The 18968-nt window shown below is 41.0% G+C and overlaps 1 protein-coding gene across 3 annotated transcripts in view; it reads right to left on the bottom strand.

The window, feature by feature from the left end:
• The window catches only part of TMF1 (TATA element modulatory factor 1), a 41227-nt gene extending 24380 nt beyond the window's left edge, over positions 1-16847 (bottom strand). Inside the window, exons 1-5 of one of the 3 annotated variants that reach the window (XM_059663010.1) lie at positions 16527-16847; positions 12887-14094; positions 11106-11209; positions 9039-9165; positions 6701-6806 (exon numbers count right to left, since the gene is read on the bottom strand). In XM_059663010.1, coding sequence (XP_059518993.1) covers positions 6701-6806; positions 9039-9165; positions 11106-11209; positions 12887-14094; positions 16527-16668 — 1687 coding nt within the window. In that variant the 5' untranslated portion in view covers positions 16669-16847. The remainder of the gene's footprint in view (positions 1-6700; positions 6807-9038; positions 9166-11105; positions 11210-12886; positions 14095-16526) is intronic. The other 2 variants (XM_059663009.1, XM_059663008.1) reach the window with 2 other exon arrangements.
• Between the last annotated feature and the right edge of the window lie 2121 nt (positions 16848-18968).

The raw sequence follows: 18968 nt of genomic DNA, 5'->3' as shown, positions 1-18968 counted from the left end.
AAACCACAAAAGACCTCAAATAGCAAAAGCAATCCTGGATAAGTACAAAGTCAGAGGTGTCACAACATATTACAAAGCTACAGCAATCCAAACAATATGGTACATACATAAAACCAGACATATAGACCAAATGAACAGAATAGAGAGCTTAGAAATAAATCCACACATTTATAGCCCATTCATCTTTAACAAGGATGCCGAGGACACACAGTGGGGAAAGGATAGTCTGATAATAAATGTTACTGGGAAGTTGAATTTCCATATGCAGAAGGATGAAATTGGACTTTATCATATACCAAATATAAAAATAATTTGAAAACAGATTAAAAACTTAAATGTTAAGGCCTAAAACTGTAAAACTACTAGAAGAAAGCACAGGAAAAAAGCTTGACAGTGGTCTTGGCAATGATTTTTTGGATATGATACCAAAAGCATAGACTACAAAAGCAATAATAAACAAATGTGATTGCATCCAAGTAAAAACTACTGCACAGCAAAGACAACCATCAACAGAATAAAAAGACAATCTACATATTAAAATATTTGTCCTTTTGTGTCTGGCTTCTTGTTTTCAAAATTCATCCATGTTACAGAATGTATCAGAATGTCATTCTTCTTTTGGCTCAGTAATATTCCACTGCATGGATATACCACATTTGGTTTATCCATTCATTTGTTGATGAACATTCGAGGTTGTTTACACCTATTGGCTATTATGAGTAATGTTTTAGTGAACACTGGTGTACAAGTATCTGACTAGGGACAATTCCTTTGGGTATATACTTAGGAGTAGAATTGCTGAATCAGGAACCTCCAAATCTTTCCATAGTGGCTACACCAGCAATGTTATGAGGGTTCCAATTTTTCCATATACTCCCCAATACTTATTTTCTGGTTTTTAACTTTTTTTTTAATTGAACGTATTGGGGGTGACATTGGTTGATAAAATTATATAGGTTTCAAGTATACAATTCTATAACACATCATCTGTATATTGTATTGTATGTTTACCACCCCAAGTCATGTCTTCTTTCATCACCATTTATCGCTTCTTTACCATCTTCTACCTCCCTCACCTGTTCCCCCTTTCCATCTAGTAATCGCCATACTTTTGTCTGAGTCTCTGAGGTTGTTTTTTTCTTAATCCCTTCATCCTTTCCACCCAGCCCCACAACCCTCTCCCCTCTGACAGCTAGCTGTCAGTCTATTCTCTGTATCTGTAGGTCTGTTTCTATGTTATTTGTTAGTTTATTTTGTTCATTAGATTCTACACATAAGTGAAATTAATATTTCAATATCTAGAATATACAAATTATTAGACACACAAAATAGATTAGAGGTTACCAGGGACTAGAGGGAAGAAAAAATGGGGATGTATTGCTTAATGATTACAGAGTTTCTGTTTGAGGTGATGAAAAAGTTTTGGAAATAGTGATGGTTGCACAACATGGTGAATGTAATTAATGCCACTGAACTGTACACCTAAAAATCATTAAAATGGCAAATTTTGATATACTTTATCACTACTAAAAATAATATAACATACCAAAACCTCTGAACTGTACACTTTAAATGGGCAAACTATATATTGTAGTAACTATGCATGGTTTCAGGTGGGTATTAGATTTACTGCGGGAATCACATCACAAATTACATCAATGTCTAACCACTATGATATCCACCTAAAACCAATATAATATTGAATGTCAAATGTAATGAAAAATAAAAGGCAATCTACAGAATGGAAAAAAATAGTTATAAGTCATATATCTGATAAGAGATTAATATCCAAAATATATGAAGAACTCATACAACTCAACAACAATAACAAAATTTAAAAATGGGCAAAACGTATTAATAGACATTTCTTGAAAGACAAAAATGGCCAGCAGGTATATGAAAAAGTGATCAACACCATTAATCATCAGGGAAATGCAAATCAAAACTACAATGAAATATCATCTCAGACCTGTTAGAATAGTTATTATCAAAAAGACAAAAAAAAAATAGCCTAGCTGGTGTTGCTCAGTGGTTGAGCATTGACCTATGAACCAGGAGGTCACCATTCGATTCCTGGTCAGGGCACATGTCCAGGTTGCAGTCTTGATCCCCAGTAGGGGGCATGCAGGAGGCAGCCAATCAATGTTTCTCTCTCATCAATGTTTCTCTCCCTTCTTCTCTGAAATCAACAAAGAAATATATTTTTTGAAAGACAAAAAATACGTATTGGCAAGAATGTAAAAAAAAGGAAACCCTTGTACATTACTAATGGGAATGTAAATTGGTGCAGCCATTATGGGAAACAATATGGAGATTCCTCAAAAAATTAAAAGTAGAACTACCTTATAATCTAGCAATCCCACTTCTAAGTATATAACCAAAGAAAATGAAATCACCATCTCAAAGAGATGTCTGCATTCCCATGTTCACTGTAATATTATTCACAATAGCCAAGATATGGAAACAACCCAGTGTCTGTCTGTCAATGGATGAATGCATGTGGTGTATAAAGGAAATGTGTTTGATCCCTAGCTGAAGTCCCTAGTTGGGATGTTTACAGGAGGCAACCAATCGATGTTTCTTTCTCTTTCTCAAATCAATAAGCATGTCCTCAAATAAAGATTTTTTTAAAAAGGAAGTGTGGCGTGTGTGTGTGTGTGTGTGTGTGTGTGTGTAAATGTAATATTATTTAGCCTTAAAAAATAAGGAAATCCTGCCATTTACAACAACATGGATAAACCTAGAGGAAGAAATAAAATAAGCCAGGCACAGATACTGCATGATATCACTTATATCTAGAACCTAAAAAGTTGAATTCATAGCCCTAGCTGGTTTGGCTCACTGGGTAGAGTGTCAGCCTGCAGACTGAAGGGCCCCAGGTTCAATTCTGGACAAGGGCACATGACCGGGTTGCGGGCTCGATCCCCAGTGTGGGGTGTGCAGGAGGCAGCCGATCAGTGATTCTCTCTCATCATTGATATTTCTGTCTCCCTCTCCCCCTCCCTTCCTCTCTGAACTAAATAAATAAATAAATCTCATCAGACAGTAAAAAAAAAGTTGAACTCATAGAAGCAGAGAATAGAATGGTGGTTAGCAGGAGGGGGCGGGAGGATGGGGAGATGTTGGTCAAAGGGTATACAAAGATTCAGTTTTGCAGAATGAGTAAGTTCTGGAGATCCTATGTATAGCATGAAAACCGAAATTAAAAATACTACATTGTACACTTGAAATTTGCTAGAAGAATACACCTTAACCACACACAAAAAAGGGTGATTATATAGGTGAGTGATAGGTTAATTAACTGTGTAATCATTTCACAATATATACATATATCAAAAATCATGATGTATACCTTAAATATATACAATTTTTCTCAATTATACTTCAATAAAGCTGAAAAAAAAGAATTTAGGAATGAAATGTTATGTTATGTCACCTACTTTCAAATGCTTGGCAAGCCCTAGCAGGTTTGGCTCAGTGGATAGAGGGCTTGCAGACTGAAGGGTCCCAGGTTTGATTCCATTCAAGGGCACATGCCCAGGTTACTGGCTCCATCCCCACTGGGGGGCATGCAGGAAGCAGCCAATCAGTGATTCTCTCTCATAATTGATGTTTCTATCTCTCTCTCCCTCTCTCAAATCAACCAAAATGTATTAAAAAAAAAACACACCACAAACAAACAAAAAAATGCTTGGCAAAAAGTGTAGTTAGTGTATACAGAAAGATATGGAGGTGTTGCTAAATCTTAATAGTTGATGAATCAAGGTAATCCACTGTAGCATGCTTTCAGCTTTCAGTCTTTTAGTTTTTCAACTGTGAATTTAAAAATACCTCTGGGGGATACAGAAGCAGTATGTAAGTACTCCCATAAAAAAATCGTGCTAGCCCAGCCAGTGTGGCTCAGTGGTTGAGCAGTGACCTATGAACCAGGAAGTCACAATTCGATTCCAGGTCAGGGCACATGCCCAGGTTGGAGGCTTGATCCCCAGTAGGGGGCATGTAGGAGGCAGCTCATAAATGATTCTCTCTCATCATTAGACATTAAAGTTTTTTTGTTAATCCTCACCCAATATTTTTCCATTAATTTTTAGAAAGAGTGGAAGGGAGGAGGAGAGACAGAGAGAGAAACATTGATGAGAGAGAGAGAGAGAGAGAGAGAGAGAGAGACATCGATTGGTTGCCTCCTGCATCAGCCCTGACCAGGACCAGGGATCTTGCCTTTGATTGGAATCAAACCCAAGACCCTTCAGACCGTGGGCCAACACTCTATCCACTGAGCAAAACTGGCTAGGGCGATATTAGTATTTTTAATAATAAAACCGTGTACTTAGCCTTCCCCTCAATCTCTAACGTTGTAGCATAAGGCAGTTAGTGACTTCAAGGTGTTTTAATAAACTCTTCCTTCATTTTTCTGTTTCAGTGCTTAGACTGTGTTTGATAATTATGTTTGTACCTATATTTCACTCTTCTAAAGGACACCAGGGTGTATTGTATTTATTACTATATCAAACATAACATCTGATATGCTGTTAAATAATAGCATAACAAAATAATCAGAAAGAGAACAAAAAAAGCCCAGAGTAAGTAAAAGGAAGGAAATAATAATGGTCAGAGCAGAAATAAACAATAGAAATGATCAATGAAACCAAGAGCTGGCTCGTTGAAAAGATAAACAAGATTGATGGAACTTTAGCCAGGCTCATCAAGAAACAAAGAGAGAGGACCCAAATAAATAAAATCAGAAATGAAAGAGGCAAGAACACAACTAAGATCATAGAAACACAATGAATTGTAAGAAAATACTTTGGAGATCTATATGCCAACAAACTGGACAACCTGGGTGAAATGGACAAATTCCTAGAAACATATAATCTTCCAAAACTCAATCAGGAAGAATCAGAAAACCTCAATAGGCAATAACAACTGATGAAATTGAAGCAGTAATCAAAACACTCCCAGCAAACAAAAGCCCTGGATCAGATGGCTTCATGGTAAGTTTTACCAAACTTTTAAAGAAGAATTAACACTAATCCTCCTCAAACTATTCCAAAAAATTCAAGAGGAGGGAAGACATCCAAGCTCTTTTTATGAGGCCAGCATTCTCCTAATCCCAAAACCAGATAAAGACACTATAAAGAAAGAAAATTATAGGCCAATTATCGCTGATGAACACAGATGCTAAAATCCTCAAAAAAATATTAGCAAATAGGATAAAGCAATACCTTAAAAAGATCACACACCATGACCAAGTGGGATTTATTCCAGGGATGCAAGGATGGTTCAATATTTGAAAATCAATAAACGTGATACACCACATAAATAAAAATGAAGGATAAAAATCATATGATCATATCAATAGACACAGAAAAAGCATCTGATAAAATCCAGTATCCATTTATGATAAAAACTCTCAGCAAAGTGGGAATAGAGGGATCATACCTCAACATAATAAAGGTCATATGACAAACCTACAGCCAACATAATACTCAATGGGCAAAAACTAAAAGCATTTCCCTTAAGATTAGGAACAAACAGGGATATCACTTTCACCACTCTTATTCAACACTAGAGGCCCGGTGCACGACATTCATGCACTGTGGGAGGGGAGGGGGGAAGGAGCCGGGGGAGGTCCTTCAGCCCGGCCTGCACCCTTTCGAAGTCCAGGAGCCCTCCAGGGATGTCTGACTGACTGCGGGGAGCGGGCCTAAAATGCAGGCGGACACCATTAGCGCTGCCACTGAGGCAGGTTGTGGTGTTCACCAGCCGTCAGTCTGGCTTGTAGCTGAGTGGCGCTCCCTCTGTGGGAGTGCAGACCACCAGGGGCAGCTCCTGCGTTGAGCGTCTTGGTTTAAATGATAGGCTGTGCCCAACTGGCATGGCTCAGTGGCTGAGCGTCAACCTATGAACCAGGAGGTCACAGTTCAATTCCAGGTCAGGGGACATGCCTGGGTTGCAGGCTCGATCCCCATTGGGGGGCGTGCAGGAGGCAACTGATCAATGATTCTCTCTCATCATTAATGTTTCTTTCTCTCTCTCCCTCACCTCTCCTCTCTGAAATACAATGGGGAACCTAGCCCGCAACCCAAACATGTGCCCTTAACCCTTTGAGTGCCAACCAATATCCTAGGAACTATGCTAAAATTGCCAAGGCATTTTGAGGTTAAGGTTTTTAAATTTTTTTTCCCACATAAAGAGTGAACTACTAGCATCTAATAGTGACACTGCAGGAGGAGCGTGACAGCGCTCCTGGCACTTTTGGTGAAAGACAGAAGGAGCGCGATTGCGCTCCCTGGCACTCTAGGGGTTAACTAGAATCGAACCCAGGACCCTTCAGTCCACAGGCTGACACTCTATCCACTGAGCCAAACCAACCAGGACAATAAAAATATTTTTTAAAAAATAAAGAAATAAATGACAGGCTGTAAGACCTGTTACAAGCTTGCTTCAGGAAGCACAAACTTCTATTTTTCAGAGAATTATTAATTTCCATCTCTAGAAAAAAAAAAGCTACATTATGTATATATCTGCCTCTGTACATCTTGCTCCTCATTCTTCCATAAATTATAACCTACCATTTCTGAGATTTAAGTGCAAACCTTACTTGCTTCCAATGTTTTTTTATTAGGAAGCAGCAGCTAGTTATGTTGCAAAGTATTTTTCCTATCTTTACCAGATTTTTCATAATCAATTAAATACGCACCTTCTTCCAATAATCCTCGGATCTGCTCATCTTTCTCTTTCAAAAGGTCTGAAGTTTCACTACAATTTAATCTAGTCGCAAGTTCTTCTTTCATAGTTTTGATTTCCTAATTAAAAAAATAATAATGTAAATACCATAAAGAATTACTTTCATTCTGGGCATATTTTTCAATTATCTTCCATATTCCCAAAAGTCATCAATAATCACATTCTTGATAAGAATTCATAAGTTTTGTTCTGTTACCCTGAATTTATTACCTTGGTTAATTAAGACTAAGAAAACAGCTTTGAAAATGATATAGAAAACCTGAATTCAGATATAAACAGGTTTTAATATGGAAATGGAAATGAGAATAAGTTAAATTTCAATACTCAATTCTTGAGTTTCTCTACCTACATTTTCTACAAGCATTATAACTGGAACAACATTTCAAACAGTACATGTCTCCATTTCTCACTGTACTTCTTTTCCTTATTAAAACTCACTCACACTACTAGCGTGTTGTGAAATGAAAGGAAAACCATGATTATATAAAGTTTGATCTACTTTAATAAAGCAGAGATTCAGCAGAAATATGTCAAGATAGTTTATCTTTAAAAGCTACAATGGAGAAGTACGATGAGATGGAAAGTCTTCTATAATTTAAAATTTGGTTTTAAGAGATGCTCTGGAATTAAAAATAGCTAAAAACAACTAACATTTATTAGATATGTAAAGCATACTTTGTATCCATTATCTTTTAATCCTGACAGCAATCCTATGAGGGAGGCAAGTACTGTATGATTCAACTACAAAAACAAGAAAACTGAGACTCAGAAAGACTGAGTAAACTTTCAAGGTCAGAAAGCTATTAAATTGGTAGAGTTAAGACTTGAAACCAGGGCTGTGGAACCCCAAAGCCCATGCTCTGAACCACCCATAACACTGCTATCCATTTCCAATTGTCAACATGTTGATTCACACATGAAGGTCCAGTAGGAACGTCATGTCTTCCGTGAAACCTTCCTCAATTACCCTGGTCGGAATCCACCCTCCATCATACCATTCCGAACTGCTTATTCACCTGTATAACCTATTTAATTCTGCCTAGTACTTTACAGTTGTTGACATTGTCTTCTATCACTAGAAAAGCAAATCTGTCACTTAAGGTAATTCAATCTGCCTTTGAATGAATGGCCTATGGCTCTTAAGCCGGTCATACGTGGCAATACATATAAAAGCGTGTTAAAATTTAGGGCCCAAGTTTTTTCCTTTACAGTGGTTTCAATCTATTTTAGATCTATAATTCAAAGTGCACTATAGGAAACAAACATTACTTAAAATCCAATTTCTTCATTAAACTGGACCAGATGAAATACAGTAGGGACAAGAAGAGGTAACTTGGTTAGGTAGTCTCAGGTTATTACTAGTGTCTGAAATGAACTAGCTAGTTAAAACAACCACGCAAATGGAGGTATATGACATATTTCTTTTCTGTAAGAGTATATGCAGAAAAATTATATTAACATTAACAGTGGTCAAGAAGGGGAAAGGCAACCTAACTGAGAATGGCAAATGCTAAGAAATATGATTACTCACAGTTGGATTAGAAGCAATAATGACTAACCTTAGTTGGTTACCAATTTCTGAAATAACCAACTGTTCCAAATGATAAGACTCAGAACAATGGTCCCCAACTAGGAGTGATTTGACTCCAAGGGGAACATTTGGCAATGTCTGCTAACATTTTCAATTAGCGCAGCTGAGGGGAAGAGGAGGACGGCAATAGGGAAGGGAGATACTGTCATCTGGTATGTAGGGCCTGGGATGCTGGTCAGCACCCTACCATGCACAGGACAGCTCTATACAACATAAAATTATATACCACAAAATGTCAACAGTGCTAAGGTTGAGAAATCCTACATTAGAATAAATAAATGTTATGCCCCCCAAGAGTTAATATATTTTAAAATTACTTTGACTTGAAGAAGTATGTATGTTTGAAGTGGTAGAAAATTAACAAACCAGAGTAATGATAAATTTTATTTAGAGGGACCATTTAGACTTGTATTATTTACTTTCATGAAATTATCATTTACAAAAATTAGTCTAGTGATCCTTGCTATATATTTTGCAAGGATTTATAAATTACACAGACAAGTATTTGCTTAGAATTTTTTAAAGTATCAAAATTTATCATTTTAAAGGTATTGAAAAATTTACAAATTAAGTGTTAATATTCTATAGTATCCCTTTACTCTTACCTCTCTTTTTTCCAAAACCAAAATACAATGAAGGCACTGCTCAAAAATCTATGTCCCTATAGAGTTTAATTAATATTATTTTAAACTTCCATTACCTTTTTAGCAGCATCCCTCTCTTTGCAGGCTAGCTGAACTTTCTTTTCTGCTTCTGCAATTCTTTGAGCAAACTCATCTTTCAAGGAAGAAATGCTGCTGCTTTCTTCTTTCACTCTGAACATTTCACTAAATTTAAAATAATACTGAGACTGAGGATACGTGTTTAAATATTCCCAAGTTAACAAAATGAGTTCAGTTTGCAAAAGGAAAATGACATTGTCTTCAACACATGCTATAATAAAGTAGATTAGTTTTAGTCCTGTCAACTTTTCAGAGAAAAATTACCCGCTTAATTTATTTTAAAACACCTGAAAGAAAACCCATTAATAACTGAAAATGTCAACAATGTTTGATATGTAAAAATAAAAGTAAATGAAATTTTTCATTTTGAATCTTATGTCACATTTTACCAATCACCTTCATAAAGCAAGTCAATACTCAGTATATTTTTAAAAACTGTAATATCACTGTTTTAAATCTCTAATACTAAAATATTATCTACACTAATAAAAGAGAAAAATGGTAATTGGCATACGATGATACCCTTTTCATTGGCTAATCAGGGCTATATGCAAATTAACTGCCAACTAAGATTGGCAGTTAACTGCCAACAAGATGGCGGTTAATTTGCATATGTAGGCACAATGCAGGGAGGCGAAAGGGAAAGCAGGAAGAAGCCCCCTGCCACTGACAGTGATCGGAAACCCAGGGGGGAGCTAAGAGCTGGGGGGCAGGGCAAAGGCGGCCCTGGGGCCGCCTTTGCCCTGCCCCCCAGCCATGATCGGAGAATCAGGCGCCTTTGCCACCCTGGCCAGTGATAGCAGGAAGTAGGGGTGGAGCCAGCGATGGGAGCTGGGCACGGTCGAAGCTGGCAGTCCCGGGAGCTAGGGGTCCCTGGCCTGGGCCTAAAGCGAAGCCCACGATCACGGGGCCGCTGCAGCTGTGGGTCCCCGCTGCCCGGCTGGATGCCTAGGCCAGAGGCGTTAGGCCTGGGCAGGGGCGGAGCCTGCAACCGCGGGGAGCTGGGGGTCCCCTGCCCAGGCCTGACACCTCTGCCAGAGGCCTCAGGCCTGGTCAAGGGGCCGATCCGGTGATTGGTGATCAGAGGGTGATGAGGGTCAACTCCTCTGGCCGAGGCATCAGGCCTGGGCGGGGGGCTGAGCCGGGGATTGGGGGGATATGATGGTCCCCTTGCCCAGGCCTGAAGCCTGGGTCAGAGGCGTCAGGCTTGGGCAGGGGGTGGAGCAAGCGATCAGAGGGAGATGGGGGTCCCCTGCCCAGGCATGATTCCTGGGCCAGAGGCCTCAGGCCTGGGTGGGGGCCAGAGCCTGTGATCGGGGGGAGATGGGGGTCCCCTGTCCAAGCCTGACACCTCTGGCGGAGGCGTCAGGCCTGGGCAAGGGGCCGATCAGGCGATTGGAGGGTGATGGGGGTCTACGCCTCTGGCTGAGGCATCAGGCCTGGGCAAGGGGCAGAGCCAGCAATCGGAGGGGTCTGGGGGTCCCCTGCCCAGGCCTGATGCCTGGACCAGAGGCATCAGGCCTGGGCTGGGGGCAGAACCAGTGATGGGGGGAAATGAGGGTCCCCTGCCCAGGCCTGACACCTCTGTCAGAGGCATCAGGCCTGGGCAAGGGGCCGATCCTCGATTGGAGGGTGATGGGGGTCAACGCCTGAGGGCTCCCAGTATGTGAGAGGGGGCTGGCTGGGCTGAGGGACACTCTCCCCTCCCCCCCCCCCCCACACACACACCCAGTGCACGAATTTCGTGCACCGGGCCCCTAGTTAATAATAAGTGAAAAAAGGTTGGTGGGTTTTTTTTTTTGCAGAATACCTCTCTTCAATGCCAAAGGTAATATGGTCAAGATAATGTGAGGAGAAAAGTAATATCTAAGGTTAGAATTGAAATGCTATTCAAATTTTAATAATTATAAACAAGTTAAATTATAAACCATTTTAATTTAAATAATTATAAACAAGTTAAATTATAAATCATTTTCTTAAGTAATATCCAAATGTATGGGCTTCTATGAAATGTAAAAAATGACTCACATTTGTAAAATACTTACTCTTTCAGATTATCATAAGCTTCTTCTAGAAGTGCTTTTTCTTTACTAAGAGATAATAACTGAGCCTCCCTTTTGTCCAGTTTCTCGTTCAGAAATGCAACTTTCTAGACAAGGAGCATGACAAAAGTCAAACATTTAACATGCAGTGACGAGCTGAAAAGTAACTAACCAATATAATCAATAAAACAGCATTATCTCATAAAAAGAATCAAATACTGAGAACAAAATGAATACAGCACAAGAATTCATACACAGCTTGTAGGAGAGTATAAAGTAGTACAAGCACTTAGCAGGTGGGAGTATAAATTAGTAAACCACTTAGAAAAACTATCAGGCAATATGTAACTAAAGATGTAGAAAATTCTACTTTTAGGTCTACCTTAGAGGAAAAACTTGCTGCATGTGTTATACAAGAATACCTACAGTAGTTAGTAACAGCAAAACTTGGAAAGAGTGTGCATATTTCACCAAGAGAGGAAGAGAGAGAGAGAGATGTGATAAAAAATCCTATATAATAAAAGCCTAATATGCTAAGTGTCCAGTCGTCCAGTCCTCTGTTCAACCAATCAAAGCGTGATATGCTAATGATATGCTAAGGCTGCACAACCGCTCACTATGACATGCACTGACCACCAGGGGACAGATGCTCCAACCGGTAGATTAGCTTGCTGCTGGGTTCCGGCCGATAGGGACTGAGCGAGATGGGCCAGTCATGCCCTGGAGTCCTCCCACGGTCCCTCCCCAGCTGGCCAACCTTCCACGTCCCTCCCCGGCCCTGATTGTGCACTGGTGGGGTCCCTCAGCCTGGCCTAATCCCTCTCGCAATCCAGGACCCCTCGGGGCTGTCAGAGAGCCGGTTTCGGCCTGATCCCGCAGGCCAGGCCGAGGGACCCCACTGGAGCACAAATTCGTGCACCAGGCCTCTAGTAAATAAATAAACGAAGGGCTTCAAAGCCTCTAATAATGTTCTATATCTTACCAGGGCAGTGGGTATACAAGTGTCTGATTTTCCATATTATTCTTTAATCCAAACATATAACATATAACCTCTTAAATATAATACACTACATTTAAAAAGTAACTTTAGAAAATCCACAGGCATGCAATTTTAAAATCTCCAGAATATATTGGAATAAAATAAGCTAAGCCAAAAGAAATGGTTATTAGATCCTGCTGGAGCAGTGATACACTTATTGAAGGGGAAAAAATGGTGCCATTTGTACTAAAAAAAATTAACTTACTTGATTTAAGTCTAGATTAATCTAGGAATCACTTATCTTCTTAAAATAGTACAAAAATATCTTATTGAAATAAATAGTATTGTTTTCTAGGAATTCAAACTGCTAGTAAAACTGCAGCAAGGCATTTCATTTGTGAATATTAGACCCAGGTAAGAGAGGCTGGCACTGTTTTACATAAGTAATTCAGCACATGGCATTTACAGGGCAGTTCTTCAAACATCCTATATTTCTCAGAGGAGGCTATCAAAGATGCCACATGCGACCTGGCTGGCGTACCTCAGTGGTTGAGTGCCGACCTATGAACCAGGTCATGGTTCAATTCCTGGTCAGGGCACATGCTGGGTTGCGGGCTCAATCCCTAGTGTTTTTTGTACAGGAGACAGCCAATCAATGATTCTCTTTCATCATTGATGTTTCTATCTCTCTCCCTCTCCTTTCCTCTCTGAAGTCAATAAAAATACATTAAATAAATAAATAAAATAAACACATGATTAATCTCTGAAGAGTATCCAAAAACCCTCTTGCACTTTCTAGAGTTACCTTGCAAATGTCCTCCTCCCCAGAAAGTGCTTCTGGCTGACTTCCTGCAGCTTCGCAGTGCTCAGCCACCTTGTCTAAGACAGTGTGTCCTTCATTTATTGGTGGAGAAGAAACCAAGCTATCAGGCTGCTCACAGTTCACAGGAGTTGCACTCCGTCCACTTTCTTCCATTTCTGTTTCCTCAGTGGGTACAGCTGTTTCACTTACTTCTTCCTCAGATTTTCCTTCAACAGGTTCAACTACGTTAGTCTTTGGGGTTGAAGGATTAACTGTAATAGGTCCTAAAGCATAACCCTTGCCTGACAATTCGTCGTCTGAATTGATTTCACTTACACTTCGGCTATCTAATGACTGTACACTAAACGAGTCTATTCTTTCAAAAGCATCAGATGAGCAGCAACTCTCAGTGAGTTTGGGGAAGTCGTCTAAACGATTATACTCAGGACAAGCAGATGCTGAGAGAAGCTGAAAAGATGTCTGCATCAAGTGAAGACTTGATTTTGCATCTGTAGTCTCTTGTCTCGAACTTGCTGAGCTCTCGCTTATTACACTTTCATGATCTAGAACTTCAATATCACTGGTAGTAGAAGTACCTGAGGAGAAGGTACTAACGGGAGGAGAAGGTGTATTGCTCTGTCTGTCTTCGTGTTTCTGTTCCTTTGCTTCTGAAGCTATGTCCTTTGTTTCTGCTGTGGGAGACTGCGTAGACATGTTAGATACACTTTCCCTAGTTGTTTTAACATTAATTACACTCTCAGATACTTTCAAACTTGTGGTGGACACCTTCATATCAGAATCTTTATTAACGGTTTCTCCATGCTCGCCTTCAGTTTTAGGTGACAGAGTGGCGACTGCCCGATTTTCCCCAGGGGATACACAGGGAAAAGAGTCAGTCCCTTTTGGCTCAGTTGTTTCAGGTGTTCTTGACCCTCCAGTGTGCACGGTCTCCTGTAAGGTGCTTTTCACTTCTTCTTCTGGTCTCTGTGACTTAGCCGGCGGTTTGGATACCACTGGACTCTTCTGAATGGTCTGGACATCCGCTGGCGAGAGAAAGGCACTGAAGAAATTTTCAGATTCATCTACCACTGTTCTCCGAACTGGCTTTGTAATTGCTTTGGGAGAGGCTGCTGGTTGACTCTGCGGCTCTGCGTTTGATTTTATTCCCCAGGTTGAAGTATCCCATCCTCCACTGACAGGGGGACTTATTCCTTTGACAAAAAATATATATATACATATTTAAAAATAAAAATTATATATATTATACAACAATCATTATTGTTAGTCAATATAAATATGTTAAAAAAAGAAAGTCAATGGAATATAATCTATAATTTGTCCCTGCCAAACTCCTTGCCTACTATATAATTAATTAGTTAGTGGGTTAACTTTGGACCTTAAAGAGGAAAACTGGTATGCATCTGTCCAAAAGAAACTAAAAACAAAGATAAAAACTGGACGAGGCCTGGACTATCAAAGCAAGTATATTATTCCCTCCCACAACAAATCAAGAAAATAATGGTATGTTCTAAAACATGCTAAGCCCAAGATACAATTGATATTACCTTCTATTAAGTTAGCTTCATATTAATTTTATCCTTATAATATCAAGAATAAAACATAGTTATGAGCTAGACAAGAGAGCAACACTAAAAAACTGAACCAAAATACTGGTGACAAATGTCCTTTTTTCAAAAGATCAAAGTAAACTGATGGGGACAGTAACCTGAAATTCATTTTCAGTCACTTAATAGCAAGCTCATTCTCCAAGTCCCACTTTCCAAATCCACTCCATGAGAAAGTTTTGTTCTAATTGCTAAATTATGTCAGCAGTTAGTAGGTCATATGAATTTCATAAATGTGCATTTTTATTAAAATTACTGCTCTTTGATATAGATGGTAACTTACACTAGAATTTTTTAAAAACAGGAAAAATATCGCTGGGTAAAAAAAAGGTAATTGTATTAGTCATGGACATGTATGCTACTAAAAAAACCCAATGATAAACCAAAAATGGCATATTCCCTAAAATGTTTAAAGAATTCATTTTTTTAAATTATGCCTTTTCTATATTTAAAAGTGGCTGAGAATTATCACAAATTATGCACAATTAGAAGTTGGTGGCCAGAACACAAATACCTAAAAACTCCTACAAACTGCCAAGCCCTATATTAAAGTCTATCCTTTAATATGACTTTGGCGGCATATAGAAAACTTCAGTTTAAGGACAGAGTTTATATCCACTTGTTCAGCATATTAAAACAATGTAAAAAGGTGAAAACCAAAATTTAAGATGCAAATGAACAAGCAAGAATAAGTCTGCTAATTAATTTAGTTTAAGTCATCTTAATGAATTATAGAAGTCAAATTTGCCTCTTGGAAAATGTTTTATATAAAGCCCAGGTTATCTGATATCCACTTAAAATACTCCTTTCTGGCCCGGCCAGCATGGCTCACGGTTCGATTCCAGCCAGGGGCACATGCCCAGGTTGCAGCTCAAACCCCAGTGTGGAGCCTGCGGGAGGCAGCAGATCAATGATTCTCTCTTCATTGATGTCTGTCTGTCTGTCTGTCTGTCTCTCTCTCTCCTTCTCCCCTTCTCTCTGAAATGAATAAAAATATATTTTTAAAAAATACTACTTTCGGAAGATTGGTCATGTTGTAATCATGGCAATGTAAAATAAAAATAGGTGATCAATAAATATTAATGGCATTTCACTAAAATCCGAGTCTATGCTGGGTAACATTTTAAAAAATGATTATAAAGCCCTGGCTGGTGTAGCTCCCTGGGTTGGGCTGCATCCCGTGCACCAAGAGATTGCCAGTTCCAATCCCGGTCAGGGCACGTGCCCAAGTTGCAGGTTCGATCCCTGGTCCGGTGTGTGTACGAGGCAAACGATCAATTGTTTTTCCTCTCACATGGATGTTTTTCTCTCCCTTCCTTTCTCTCTAAAACTCAATAAAAAATATTTTAAAAACAATAAAAATTTAAAACGAATTATACAGCACAATTCAAGCCCCGGGTTTCATAGAAAGAGTATTCTTATATTTAAAACTTACTGTCTCCTTTAAAGTTCAGTAATTAAAAATGTGGGGTACCTATGGAAAGGGCAGTTGAGCTACTCCAACAAGGTCTGACATCCTGTAATAGAGTAATCGGATCCTGACAGTAGACATGGGCCAGAAAGTCTCAAAATGTGGAACCTCAAATTCAGGTCCTGACTTTTCAGCGACGTGAAATTAGGAACAAAACCGGGAAAGGAGTCGCTAAGAATAACTTGCTCCTTCCCAGGGGCCACACAGCCAGACCCGCACGCCTTTACCCCCACAAAAGGCTAACGTTTCGGACGCGCAGAGCCAAGCGCGGCCCGAGACCCTGCGAGGGTGGGCGGCCCCCGGACAGACCCACGTCGGCCGCGCACACGCCCCGCGCCCGGCGCCTGGATGAGCCTCGGTTTCCCGCGGGAAACACTGACCACGCGACCCTCCCTGGGGAGGGGCGCCCGCCCGCGGACTGGGGCGCCCCCCTTTTCCCGGAGGCCGAGCTCGGGGCGCGGGGCCCAGGCCGCGGCGGGGAGGACCGCGGGGCGCTGCCGCGGGAAGGGGCCGCGCAGACCCGCCCCGCCCGCCGGCCCCGCCGTACCCGGATCCCCGTAGGGGATGGTCTGGGCCCAGGCGCCCGGCTCCTCCTCCTGGATGTCCAGGACCCTGTCGATGGACTTCTGCGCCTGGGACAGGGCCTGCTTGGCGAAGCTGGAGAGCTGCGACGCGTTGAACCAGCTCATCCTCCCGTCGGGCCGGCCAGCCCGCAGCCGCGGGCCCGGGAGCGTGCGGGACCGGCCTCGCCCCTCCTGCTCTCGGCGGGCCTTCAGCGGGCGCCCATGACCGTCTCCGAGCCGCGGGCTACCCCCAGCCCTTCCCACCCCAGACGACTGGACGCACTGCGCATGCGTCGGCTACTTCCACGTCCACAACAACCAGAGCTCGGAGTTCCGACGGTGGGCGGAAGCCGAAGCACGCTGACGTCACATCCGGAGCCCAGAGTTGCCATTAGTTACCGGAGAACGCGGAACGGTTTCCCTTGATAGTGAATTCAGGGGTAGAGCAGGAGTTCTCAGCAGTTTTCCCGTGAGTTCCTAGAAATTTGCTCGCTATACTAAGAACTAGCGCCTTGCCAACAATAATGGCAAACAAATGAAGTTTGGGAAGCGCACTTCTACTTAGCGCTTTGCCTCAAATATTTACTTATGTGCTACGTGGTGGCAAGAAGAAACCCTGGGTTTGGGGATATACCTAGAAATACTGGACTTTGTATTAAAAAACCTGACCCAGCCCACCTGAGAGAAAAGGCCATCTTCCACGAGTTTACAGGCTGGAACAAGGGTGTAGAAGGCACCAGCTCTCCCTTACAATAGAGGTCCTCCCTCTGCCCCTGTCAAAACAAACCTGGGAAGCACGAAGCTTATCCCTCTCCTAATGTGCACTGTGCATATTATTTAAAATACCACTGTTTCTGCATGCAGTCCTCAAACATCTAGCTATATGAAGAAATCTAATTGGTGCCCTTCCTAATCTAATCAGAGGCTGTTTGGTTTGGCCCTATAGTGTTAAAGGTAAAATTCTACCAACATTTAAAAGCCAGATTTCATACAAAAATCCAAATTTCCAGTTGATTTTGAAAAAATAAGGATTCCAACATGGAAAACACAGATAAAGTGATTGCCCCTTTTAACAAGTGCTTTTCATTCCAAGGTTGGGGGAAGGTGAGAGAGGGTGAAGGGGAGGGAGGAGGCAGGACGTGTTGATGTAAGGAAACTTGACTTGGGGCGATGCACAATACAATATACAGATGATGTATTATAGAATGTACCAGAGGCCCAGTGCATGAAATTTGTGCACTCGGGGGGCGGGGGCGGGGGGGCAGGGGAGGTCCCTCAGCCTGGCCTGCGCCCTCTTGCAGTCTGGGAGCCCTTGGGGGAGCAGGCCTAAGTCGTCAGTCGGACATCCTTAGTGCTGCTGTGGAGGCAGGAAAGGTTCCCTCCACACCACTGCGCAGGCCGGCTGTGAGCCCGGCTTCTGGTTGAGCACACTGACCACCAGGGGGCAGCTCCTGTGTTGAGTGTCTGCCAACTGGTCATTCTGCCATTTGGTTGATTTGCATATTAGCCTTTTATTCTATTAGGATTATGGAAAATACTTTTCACTCCAGTTTGCCACAGACCCTAACTAATCTTATTGTATTCTTATTATACCCTCCCTTGCTGTGGTTATTTACCTTACCTGTCCCCCATATTTGAGGATTTTACCCCACTGCAAGGAACTATTTTTCTTTTAAAATCCCTTCCAATACCTCTAATTGTACATTTTTGGATAAATGACCTAAACTCTCTAAAACTATTCAGCTCTTAGATGAAGATATTGTCAACTTCTTACAAGTCTACTTTTTTTTCTGTAAGGACATGTATTTGCAAGTTATGGAGGTAAAGGAAGGGCCATTGGAGCTTGGGAATGAGGAGGCTAATGGTGTGGTGCCTGGGGCAGGGAGGAGGTGGGGGAAGGGAAAGGAAAAGGGAGGGGCATGCTCTCAGGAGAGCCCTTACAAGTCTACTTTGAGAATGATTATAAAAGTGCTAGATGTTAGTTCCTTCACTTTCAAAAATTTATACTAACTCTGTCACTTTTTAAGTAAAGAAGTCTATCCCATATGATTATATAATGAAACAAATTATTTGTCAATGTGGAGCTTAAAAAAAAAAAGTGAATATGTAGCCCAGTGATAATTAGTCACAAAGCTTATGAATAGAAGATTGCCATCTAAGTCAAAGACATAGTGAGATCATGTACATGTTTCCACACTGAGATACTAAAACTCATTTTTCAGAACTTATGCTTGACTTTGTTTTAAACCTCAGTGTTTTTTGGGGGGGAGGAGAGGGATTTTAAGAAACTTTAATATAAAAGTATAGTTATTCTACTTCAGTACAATATTTATGCGAGAGCAAATTAAATTAAAACAGTAGATATTTACTGTGGCAAAAATATTAATGCAGGTGCCATAAAAATTCTGTATTACTAATTCTGCTAT

The sequence above is a fragment of the Myotis daubentonii genome, chromosome 14 (genome assembly GCF_963259705.1).
Source record: "Myotis daubentonii chromosome 14, mMyoDau2.1, whole genome shotgun sequence".
Classification (NCBI taxonomy): domain Eukaryota; kingdom Metazoa; phylum Chordata; class Mammalia; order Chiroptera; family Vespertilionidae; genus Myotis; species Myotis daubentonii.
This window is presented reverse-complemented; position numbering and strand designations above follow the sequence as displayed.